Raw genomic sequence first — 12500 nt, 5'->3', positions numbered from 1 at the left:
TCCATTGTTTTGGTTTCGAAACTTGCTTCGCTTCTATGCGATCTGAAAACCTCATTAGCTTTCGGAACGTAACTTCAATAAACAACACAGGACACTAATGCCAAGTAGGCCAACTGACATATTAACTCGTCAGAGCAAGTTAAGTAAAAGGGAAGCGTTGGGATCACAGCCAAAATCTCGCTTCTTTTAGCTTCTACATATAAACGTCAGTGGACAAAAACATAGAGTCAAACTACATAAAGTTAAAAAATGAAATGCATCCAATTGTTCAATATGTGTATATTACTTATTCCAAAGAGCGAATATCTATGTAGTCAGGGAACCATGCCTGGAATAAAAAAAAAAAAAAAAAAAAAAAAAAAAAAAAAAAAAACCATTTATTCCAAACCTATTTTCTGAATTTCTTTAGTTCGTGTCGTTATTTTTTTTTTCTTCTTCTTCTTCTTTCTATCTTTCTTAATCCTCTCCTGTGTCACTAATCATAATGCTCTAAATCACATAGATCCGTAAGTTTAATAATCCCTACATTAATTACAATCTATTTCACATCACCCAGTCTTTACTTAGTACGATAAATTCTCATGCAATAATAGTTACTCATGACACTCTCCCAATAAATGGTACATCTATTTTCTATTAGAGACCCTAACTATAGACCTAATTGCCTATCCATCTATATATCAAGTATAGTCATAGTATGAAAGTAAATATAATTTGAGTATTTTTTTCCCGTGGACACCAGATTGTTTACTTACATCCTATAAATACGATTTTTTTTCTTTTTCTTTTTTGCCTCAAATAAGGATTATCAATTTTTCCTTCTTTCCTTCTTGATTTCTCAGTTTATTATAATATTTTTTACTATCGATATTATGATTCTGTTTGATTAAAGATAGGAGGGGGGTCAAGAACCCGTTTAATGACTAAAATGTTTCTAGAAATATGTTATTTCCTGCTAATAAATAAATATAGTTTGTTTTTTATAAGGATGCGTATATTCGCCTAAAAATAACACTTAACGAACTTTATTCCAAAAATCTTTCAGTCAAGAATCTAGGCTAAAAATCCAGGGGTATTATTTCAATACACACGCCATGTTGGGTAGAAAAACAAGGTAAGTGTTTTTTAAAAAATCTTTTCAGATATTAAAAATATATTGTATATACACATCATATACAATAAAGTATACATTGCGGAACCAGCCCGCGGAGACAACAAAAACAATACATTACGACGATTAAACCAAATGAAAAATTGGAAAATTGCATTGCAAAGGAGCTGACGGCGAACGCAGTGACGAAGATGAACAAGGAGAAAAATAATAACGTAGAACAGCTTGTTTATTTCACCGAAGAGTGAAAGACAGAGAGGATTAAAAATTAAATAACGATAATATGTGGAGAGAGGATTACTTCGAGCAAATCTCCAGCCTACTGCCGTAACCATCAGCCACCTTTGCGTATGCCAGTCTTCCACTAAAAAAATAAATAAAAAACAATACACACTGAAAACATAAATGTGAGCTATTGTGTATGTTGTTGCCATACCTAAAAATAATAATAATATACAATACAACACATACCTTTGACACGGTTGTTGTTTTCTTTTTTTTAATAATTTTCATCACCTGATTTTTTTCACAAGGAAAAAAACGTGTGTATTTATCATTTATATACTGCAATAGATAAGTTACATGCTAATAATCTACTAAAACAATTAAATGGAGCTGCCAGCGGCCCCATAAGTCAACAGCGTGGATTCTGTCACAATCAACACGCAAAACAATGAAACAAAAATAATAATAGTCACTGCTTTAAAAAATGGAAACCAGTCCATTTTCTACGATTTTCCGACGAGAAATCCAGAAGACAAAATTTTAAATGATAATTTCTATTTTGTCCTGTGATTTCCCAAACTATTCTTTATCATTATTATGGGAACACCATCTTCCTCACTTCTTTGGCAAGCTAATATACTCTATGGAACAGAAGACATAAGGAAGACTGATGCCGAGTCTGAGCTATTAGTAACAGTAACAAGAAAAAAAAGAAAATTAAAAAAAATATATTCCCCCTGAGTAGGTCCGTTGCAGGTCGCGGGATCGGTGGCTTTGGAATCCTAACCTACATTGATCGAATAGATTTACACTGAGGCTTTATTTTAATTGAATCCATAATACTGAATCTAAAACCAAACACCCTATATTTTTCCCCCAATTATAATGTACCGAACCAAGATTTTCTCCTTTTTTTCTACTGTAAATCCACGACCCCTCAAAATTATGAAACCGGATGGATATTTTCCTGTACATGGGATTCGATACATAATTACATCATCATTTATTAGTTCATGTTCACACTACGCTAATCTGAATAACACCAGTTATTTTTACATTAAAATAATGAGGTGGTATCACAGGGAAAGTGGGCTCCATCTTGATCATCACAAAGACGCTCCCTGACTGAAAGTTTTTTTGTTTTGTTTTTTCAAATATGTGACGTCACTACCCAAAAAAAAGAAGAAAAAATCATCTCCGACATTTCTCCATTATCAATATCGTAATCTTCATTCACTGATTTTTTTTTCTTTCTTTCTTTCTTCCTCCTCTTTTTATTCTAATTCCAAAAATCATACACAACATACCGTCCAAAACAGTTGGAGTTGGATCGTAAGCCTGAGAATCCGAACTGAAAAAATCTCTCTAATTCTTTTTCTTTTTTTTTCTCTCTCTCTCTTTTTGAGTAGTATCGCCACGCAAAGGTTCACACATACTGGGGCTTTATACACAAGACCCCTCCCTAACTGCCCCCAGGTTAGCATAGGCCCCAAGGAGGCCAGGGATAAGACCTAGGACTATTTTGAAAGACGGTTGCCTCTCTCAGCTTCTTGCAGCGTAGGATATCCAGTCAGACGTGTAGGATACTTTGTGGTATATTCCTGTAAAGAGATAAATGGGATTTTACTATTTCATTCCTTCAATATTAATTGCTAGCGTAAATGTGTTGGAATTCATTTCAACTAGTCCTATATATGAGAAGCAACGTATATTGCATGACTCAACCTGATTACATGTATCAAGTTAGATCAAATATCATCTTTGACAGCATTGTCATATGATTGAACATTTGATTGAACTCGAAATACTGTTAAGAATAATCTTTCAACGAAAAGGAATATCGAGAGAATCTATGTTTTTCAAAATGGAATCTCCAAGTTGGAAAAAAGCGTATATACAGTAAGATAAGATATATTTACTGGCGTGAATACCAGATTTTCCACCAACAAAAATATACAATCAATAATTAAAGGAAACTTTTTAAAATATCATGTACACTAAATATATATGATTACTCATTCTTGGAAATAATCATAATCAGATATTTCCCAGAAATTTACAAAATCCAATCCCATGAATTAAAAAACAAAACTATTCAACCAAAAAACAAAAATGTTAACCCACTCCCCCCAAAAAAGTGTGTGTATATATAAATAAATATATACACATAAATAAATATATACACATACATATATATATATATATATATATATATATATATTATATATATATTATATATATTATATATATATTATATATATTATATATATTATATATTATATGTTATATATATATATATATATATATATATATATATATATATATATATATGTATATATATATATATATAAATAAATGTATAATCAAAACAAATGACAAAGGAAAAACACAAAAAAAACAAAAAACAAATAACGAACACAGCTGTCTGTCCACATACCTGGCTGCTTGGACTGAGCGCACGAGTACCCGGCAGACACGATGCCGGCGAGGTACCAGCGCCCGCCGTCCTGGATCATCAGAGGACCTCCAGAATCCCCCTGGCAGGAGTCCTTCCCGCCCTGGTTGTAGCTGGGAAGAGGAGACACGCCGTTAGGATATTTTGGAAGAGATTTCGGTCATTACGAAATGGAAAAAAGAAGTAAGGGCGGGTTTTGTTGTGACGCCAGTAATAATAACAACGATGCGTTAGGATATTTTAGAAGCGTTTTTGGTAACTGTGAGAAGATATGGTGGCGGGTTATGTTGTTGTGTTCTGATGATGACAGTAATAATGACAATAATAATGATAATGATAATGAAAATAATAATAATAATGGAAATTATTATAACAATTAAAATAATAACAACGATTATATAGTTGTTACAAAAATAAACTATAAAAAGATAAGTATACCCTTAACAACCACAAAATATTCCAAGGAAAACAAAAGAAAATGATTTTTTTTTATGCCCGAGTTAAACAAGATGAAAAAAAAAACACAGGAAACTAAAAACTAAAACAAGGACGAACAGAGGTATCCCTGGAACCAGATCCTTACCCGGCACACATCATTTCGTCGTGAATAATGACGTTGATGCCACGCTGCCGGTGCCAGTCCTCGCACAGGCGGGAGTCCAGGATGGGCACGTCCACCACCTGCAGGGTCTTGGGACGGAGCTTCGAACCTGGAAGTGAAACGTGGTTGATTTTTGATACTTGAGAGGAGGAGGGGGAGGGGGAGAAGAGGAAGAGGAAGAGGAGGAGGTGGAGGAGGAGGAGGAGGAGGAGGAGGAGGAGGAGGAGGAGAAGAGGAAGAGGAAGAGGAAGAGGAAGAGGAAGAGGAGGAGGAGGAGAGGAGAGGAGACGAGGGGGAGGAGGAGGAGGAGAAGAGGAAGAGGAGAGGAGAGGAGGAGGAGGAGGATGGAGGTGGAGGAGGAGGAGGAGGAAGAAGAGGAGAGGCGAGGAGGAGGAGGAGGAGGAGAAAGAGAAGAAGGAGAAGAAAGGAAAAATATGTTCGCGGGTTTTTAACCTATTTCACTTTTCCTATAGTCCTCATTTGCTCTCTCTCTCTCTCTCTCTCTCTCTCTCTCTCTCTCTCTCTCTCTCTCTCTCTCTACATATATATATATATATATATATATATATATATATATATATATATATATATATATATATATGTGTGTGTGTGTGTGTGTGTGTGTGTGTGTGTGTGTGTTTTACGCCAAAAGCACACACAAAACAAAGCACATCAAAAATGAAGCCAAAAACCCACACGCGACGCCACAGCACAGAAAAAACGAAGGCGCACGATCGCGCATCCCAACGTACCGGCCTGCAGCGCCCCCCATCCGGCGGCCCAGGCGATACTCCCCAGCCAGTCCGTCCCCTTCTCCGGTAGGCAGATGGGCTGGATGTGCGGCTCGTAGGCCACAGGGGCGTCAAGGGTGATCACGGCCACGTCGAATCTGTCGGCCTGGGGCGTGAACTTGAAGTTTGGATGAACCTGTTGGGGAGAGAGAGAGGGGGTTGAGAATACGTCTACTGCTACCTCTTTACGGATGCATGTAAGCAACTCTACACATAGCGCAACACGCACGCCTACTGTTGTATAAATCCACAGTGCTATATACCCATCAATGTAAGATTAACTATTATTTTCCTAATACATATCCATTATTCACACATACGTTAGCATACTATCCCTGATAAAGATAGCTGTTTAACATTACGTAGCAACGGACACATAAGGACCGACTTAGTCACAAACACAAACTATACAAACACACAAACACAGACACGTAGCTTCCTCCACCCAAGAGACCTATCGAAAGCGCAATAAGCTCTATACAGTCCTACGCTCCTCCTCACCTTGATTTCAGAAGCCCCGTAGACGCGTGGGTTGAAATGCTCCTTGTTGGAGTTGAGGATGTAGTCCCCGAGAGTCACCCGGATCTGATGTGCTCGAGCCCTGGAGGAAAAAAGGTTTTAGTGATAATTATAATAATAACAAAGATGATGATGATGACAACAGTCATTTATGTCTAATATTTTACAAAAAAAAAAAAAAAAAAAAAAAAAAAAAAAAAAAAAAAAAATAATATATATATATATATATATATATATATATATATATATATATATATATATATATATATATAATATATAATATATATATATATATATATATATATATATATATATATATATATATATATATATATATATATATATATATATATATACATATATATATACATATATATATATATATATATCATATATATTATATATATATATATATACATATATATATAAATATATATATATATATATATATACATACATATATATACATATATATATACATATATATATACATATATATATATATATATATATATATATATATATATATATATATATATATATATATATATAAGTAATTTCTTATATGTAATTATTTTTACATAAGTGAAACTGTCACTTTCCAATACCGGCATGTATGTCTCTAATACAATATGGATCACTTATTTTAGCGTTAACATTTGTCTCTAAGGATAAGATAGATTATTGTATATGTACTCTCTATATTAAAAAAAAAACAGTTATTATATCTTGCAAACTTTAGATTCCGCAGAACACAAAAACATCCAAAAATATTCACTCAAAATCAAATGACTTTTCAGAATCAGTGAGATGTCGAATCGTCTTAAACTTAACTGTAAGTCTTCATACGTATCTCAAGAACTGACCTCGCCACACAATGCCCAGCAGTGACCACGTGGTACTGGTTGATGAGGGAGCCACCACACCGACTGGATCCAATTCTGATGTAAGCCTGTGGTAGAAAAAAAATGGTGTTATAGATTACTCTAACGAGACAGATATTGTGTTCTGTTTGATATATTCCAAGTGAAAAAAATAATATGCCAATGCTATATTTCACTATTCATTTATTTATTCATTCATTTATTTATTCAATTTTCTTTTAACATTCATTGAGTTCCATCCCGCTTCTCACCGTCCAAGGGAAGGAGCCGAATCCAGCTTCAGTGCCTCCAACGATCCTCCTTTGCGCGGACAAACGGCTGCTGGCACTCAGTCCGCAATCTGGGGGAGGGATAGGCGCGGCGTTAATAAAAGACCCCCTTATCATTAGCCACAATATAATTTTCAAATCCCCCATGATACCAGAGCTTAGAAAATATAGAAAACAATGCCACAAGAGCCGACAAAAACCGCCACGCAGACGCCACCTCTGTCGTTCCTGATGGGGCCGTAGTCGACGGGGACGAAGCCCGTCTTGTCGTCGCGGTACGACTCGTGGCCGCGCTGCCCCCGGTCGTTGGGCCTCGTGCAGCAGGCGAAGAGGAAGCCGCCGCAGCCGCCGTCGATCAGGCCCCCGCTGAGCCAGCAGAAGAGGAAGAACTCGCAACTCCCGCTGTAGCAGAGGGACTGGTCGCCTAAGAACAGCCTCTTGGTGGCGCGCGAAAACTCCTCTGGAGGAGAAAGGTGGTGTTAGAAATGGCGTTGGAAAATGCACCATTGTAGGATTATTAAGCAACAGATTATACTTCTCAATACTGTGTTAGATTTGGCGATTGTGCGCAGGTTATTCTTATATCCGTTTTCATCCTGTGATCGTAACATCCATTCTGTACCGTAAATATTGTAATCATAATCAAGCTCGGTAACAGACGCTAAATATCCCTGTCAAAATGAATTTCCAAAATCCTTAACAGTACAACAACACAGTACCCATTCTCCCGCATGGAAATCAGCCCCCCACCCACCAAAAAAAAAAAGAAAAAAAGAAAAAAAAAATCTCCCCCATGCAGTAAAAACCCGAAATGCACAGCTTCACTCTGAACTCACGGTTGCCCCTCCTCCGCTGGGGCGTCGTCCGGGGATTGCGGTCCAGCGGGAGGGCGTGGGGTCTGTCGCCGGCTCCTCCAGGGCCCTCCAGATTCCCTCCGAGCATGAGGTGTTGCTCCAGCGCCGCGACGCCCGAGCCGCTGATGCCCAGGCGCTCGGCGATCTGTGTAGCTTGAAGAGCGTCCAGGCTGAACCTACCAGGAGTAAGACATTAAGCTCTACACGCTCTCCAGGGTGAGCTCTCCGGGAGACTAGGACTGCCGGCTCGCTTGCTCTTTCTAAGTCTCTCTCGCAATACATATATATAATTTTTTTTATGGATTGACTTTTTATTTTGGGGGTTGCGAAGATATTTATACTTAGGGGGCTATTTTGAAATGCGGTGGATTCATTTTCGGCTGTAAACTGACAATAAAAGAGTGCACGCAGTTTAACATGAAATGTCTGTATTCACTATTATTTCATTTTATTTTAATTCTTTGTATATTTTTTCTTGACGTTAAAGACATTTCATATAAGGAGAACAGGAAAATATTTTTCTCGAACATAAACGTGCTCAGAAACATTAAGCTAGGTCAAAATATTAAATTAACTTTAAAGATAGTAAGTATCATGAAAATGCAATCGTTAGTCCTAAAATGCGTGACATACTTTCGCTGGATTCAAGTATCACAGAAAATGTATATTTTCTTCAGGAGTTACTATGTTATTAGCTTCACAGTTAGACTAAATACAGAAACCAAGCAAAACCATGGCTAAACCCTTTTATCAGTGACTGATAACACTCCCACGTCAAAGGAAAGTAAAATAGAAAATCAGTCGGGGAAACAGTCGTCACAAGTCGATCCAGGAAAGTAAAATTCCTGGCATTTTTTTCTTTTCTTTTCTTTTCTTTTTTTAACGAATCATAAACGAGGAGGAGGACAAGACGCCGTCGACCACGAGTCAAGATGTCTCCCGCGTCAGCCTACGTCATGGCCGTGTCGTGACTCGCTAAGAGTCAGTTAAGGGTGACTGTAACATTGACAGCCTCCCCCTCCTCCTGCTGCTGCCTGTAAGGTCGAGTCCGTCATAGTTCTGTTTGAGATAATGCACTTAAATGGACATCACATACATATGCATGCATACACACATCCGACTCAGTATAAATTGCAGTTCTAAGTTCTTGTTTTTTTTTCCAATTTGTCGCTCTAATAGTTTAATTTTGACTAATGTTAATCAGCTGTTAGATATCCAAGAGTCTGTGAGTGATTCTACACGTCTGCGTGTGGTTAAATCAAGTTATTGAATTAGGATTAAAGGTCGTTGATTACCTACAGTCGTGCCCTGAAAAGTCGTCCCCTAAGATCCTCACTCCCCAGACACAACGAGGGGAGTAAGGACGACCTACCGCGTCAGGATGCTATTGAACTCCTCGTGGGAGAGAGTGGCGTTGTGCTCGGGAAGTTCCGTGATGGAGAACCCGCCGGTGCTGTTGGCGAGATGGAGGAAGGACGTGAGGGCGTTGGTCGGAGGGCCGGTCGCGCTGTCGCTCTCCCCGACGCCGTGGTGGGGGAGGGCAGCCGCAGGGCCAGGCTGGTAGGGGTCGACGGGGGACGGGACGAAGGGCGGCAGGGGCGTCTCAGGGGCAGGGGTGGGGGGAGGGTCCGTCTCCTCGAGGATCGGGTCTTCGGTGCGGGGGGGCGACGCAAGGTCCTCGGCTTGAGAAGGACCATGACTAGGGACGAAGAGCTCCGCTGGGCTGTCGGTGTCATGCAAGGGGGCGGGCAGCTGGTCACGCGACAGGGAGGGGATTATGTCATGAGGATCTGGGGACAGGGCAGAGGGGGAGAGGGCAGGGGCAGAGGGATGGGAAGGAGGGTTCACTGGGCTCGGGAGGGGTTGAGGACTGAGGTTTCCGAGGCCTGGGGTTGCCAGGAGGAGAAGTGAAGCCGCCGCCACATGGTGGAGCATGGCCGACACCCGACCAATCTGGAAGAGGCGAGTGGAAGTAAGCATCACGTACATCTTTCATTACATATATAAAAGTTTCCATTCAATGAATATTTAAAAGGCAGTTTCCCTCCCTACTTATACTGCATAACAAATTCATAAGAACAAAACCATATTTCAGACTAACAGATTAAAACAATCAGACTGAACTTCACGCTCTAACAAACTGAAGCGCAAGGACGTAACGTAAACATTAGCAAAGTCTAGCAAAAATGGAGACACAAAAATGTCCAATTCTCCTCCCGGAAATAAGTGAAAGAGACCAGTAACCATCGCATAACGAATCGAAATATGAATTACTCATTATGCTAATTAAGTACATACCATATTACGATAATGCCACCGGAAGCTGCATTGACCTGTGAGAGAGAGAGAAAAAAATTTAGTAATCAAATTTCTATTTCTTTTTTTTTTCTTAACATCTATGTCCACTTTGTTTTGTTTGTTTGTTTTTTTGCTTATTCATTTCATACTGCACAATCTGCCTAAAATCTACTTTCTCCTCTCAGCCAATAACGATAGATTTATTAGCCGACTATATAAGAATCCTAAATATATATTACAAGCACTAAGTCGCGCTTCCGAAGTGAATCCGTCAGCAGGAATTTTCGTGACAGAACTGAAATGGTTCACGAACACCAGAAGTATTGTTACGAGTAGAAAAAAAAAGTTTCCCACCTGCCTTCTAACTCCATTCAGATACTGGTGACGTTACATACATGATTATAAATCTATATTTATCTATCTATATTTGTCTATCTATCTATCTAGCTGTCTATCTATCTGTCTATCTGTCGATCTATCTACCTACATGTTTGTCTATCTATCTACCTACCTATACATACATATACATATTTTGTACACACATATAGCGGTGCTCTCATAGTTATCTTGTAAAGAGGATACACAGCAGAGGATTCTGTAAAAATGATGAAAATTTTATCGCGGTACACCTTGAAAACACGGTTGCATTCTCTCTCTCTCTCTCTCTCTCTCTCTCTCTCTCTCTCTCCCTCTCTCTCTCTCTCTCTCTCTCTCTCTCTCTCTCTCCTCTCTCTCTCCCTCTCTCTCCCTCTCTCTCCCTCTCTCTACCTCTCTCTCTCCCTCTCTCTAGCTCTCTCTCTCTCTCTCTCTCTATCTCTTCTATCTCTCTCTCCTCTCTCTCTCTCTCTCTCTCTCTCCACTCTCTACTCTCCTCTCTCTCTAGCTCTCTCAGCTCTCTCTCTCTCTCTCTCTGCTCTCTCCCCTCTCTCTCTCTTAGCCTCTCTCTTCTCTCTCTAGCTCTCTCTCTCTCTCTCTCTAGCTCTCTCTCTCTCTCTCTCCTAGCTCTCTCTCTCTCTCTCTCTAGCTCTCTCTCTCTCTCTCTCTCTCTCTCTCTCTCTCTCCTCTCTCCTCTCTCTCTCTCTCTAGTCTCTCTCTCTCTCTCCTCTCACCTCCCTCATCCTCTCTCTCTCTCTCTCTCTCTCTCTCTCTCCCTCTCCCTCTCCCTCTCTCTCCCTCTCTCTCCCTCTCACTCTCTCTCTCTCTCTCTCTCTCTTTCAAATCCAACAATATATTAGTCTGTTAATGATAAGTTTCTTCTGCAAATTCACCGAACGTCTAATCTAAAAGTTAAATTATAGGTAAAGCCTTCATTCTATCTATCTAGTTTTTTTTTCTCTCTCTTAATAAAATTTACGTGAAATAGGAAGACAGCGATTTAAAGGTTCAAAACACTAAGCTGGGATTTTATTTGACAAATTATTCATTCAAGTGTAAATGGCGTACCTTATAGTAAATACAATAAAATAAATATCTATAGTATTTGGAAGGGAATTAGCTTAAAAAGTAAAGGAAAAAGATATTCATATTTTTATTCTTTTACATGAACTGTCACAAAGTAACTGACAGAAAATAAATGGGATTGTTGACATCCATGTATGTACGCCATATTTACAATGAATAAATAATAATGATAATAATAATGATAATAATAATAATAATAATAATAATAATAATAATAATAATAATAATAATAATAATAATAATAATAATAATAGAAACGAAGTGACTCGTAATGCTCGTATTTCGAAATAATATGCAAAACATCTATCATTTGGAAAGTAATTTCTAAACGACATAGATGAACAAATATAAAATTCTGCGCCATGCAACATTTTCCCGCGCTTTCTGCATCAGTGGTCGATCGTCAGCTGTTTTCTTCCAAAATGTTGACATTGTCTATCCATCTTGGATGAACAAGCAAAAATTATTATTGAACGAATAATGGTAATTTTTTAAAAAGTCAAATGTAACAAAGTCCATATACTTTTCGGTGCATAAATAATATAGAAAGGAAAGAGAAAACACAGGCAAGATACGGTAATATTACATATCAATATGAAGTCTTTCATTTCATAGAAGCAATTACATTTTAGAAAGAAGGCACTATTTTAGGCCTTGCGAAAAGAGTAAACATAATTATATGTATTCATCAGAGCATAGGTCATTTTGTTTAATTAATCAAAACCTCGATCAGAGCTGGAGTTACAGACATTCGATAATGAAAACAATAACATCTGTTGTTTTTATCACTTTCACTTCAAATATGAAATGAATGTAAAGCTTGCATTCATGAACAGATTTTGATTTATATATGCATCACATAAATGAAAATATTTGTATAAATGAAAACGACACACACACACACACACACACACACACACACACACAGACACACACATACACACACACACACATATATATATATATATATATATATATATATATATATATATTATATAGAGAGAGAGAGAGAGAGAGAGAGAGAGAGAGAGA

At 38.0% G+C, this 12500-nt stretch overlaps 1 protein-coding gene across 2 annotated transcripts in view; it reads right to left on the bottom strand.

Moving 5' to 3' along the window:
• Nucleotides 1–1119: 1119 nt before the first annotated feature.
• The window catches only part of LOC119573336, a 113773-nt gene continuing 102392 nt past the window's right edge, over nt 1120–12500 (bottom strand). For both annotated transcript variants that reach the window (XM_037920534.1, XM_037920533.1), the window contains exons 3-13: nt 10008–10042; nt 9082–9662; nt 7692–7885; nt 7073–7315; nt 6838–6926; nt 6569–6654; nt 5685–5784; nt 5145–5319; nt 4375–4501; nt 3774–3904; nt 1120–2937 (exon numbers count right to left, since the gene is read on the bottom strand). In XM_037920534.1, the coding sequence (XP_037776462.1) occupies nt 2879–2937; nt 3774–3904; nt 4375–4501; nt 5145–5319; nt 5685–5784; nt 6569–6654; nt 6838–6926; nt 7073–7315; nt 7692–7885; nt 9082–9662; nt 10008–10010 (1788 nt within the window). In that variant the 5' untranslated portion in view covers nt 10011–10042 and the 3' untranslated portion in view covers nt 1120–2878. The remainder of the gene's footprint in view (nt 2938–3773; nt 3905–4374; nt 4502–5144; nt 5320–5684; nt 5785–6568; nt 6655–6837; nt 6927–7072; nt 7316–7691; nt 7886–9081; nt 9663–10007; nt 10043–12500) is intronic.

Source organism: Penaeus monodon, chromosome 5 (genome assembly GCF_015228065.2).
Source record: "Penaeus monodon isolate SGIC_2016 chromosome 5, NSTDA_Pmon_1, whole genome shotgun sequence".
Taxonomy (NCBI): Eukaryota; Metazoa; Arthropoda; class Malacostraca; order Decapoda; family Penaeidae; genus Penaeus; species Penaeus monodon.
The sequence above is the reverse complement of the archived record's forward strand: the minus strand, read 5'-3'. Positions and strand labels throughout refer to the sequence as shown.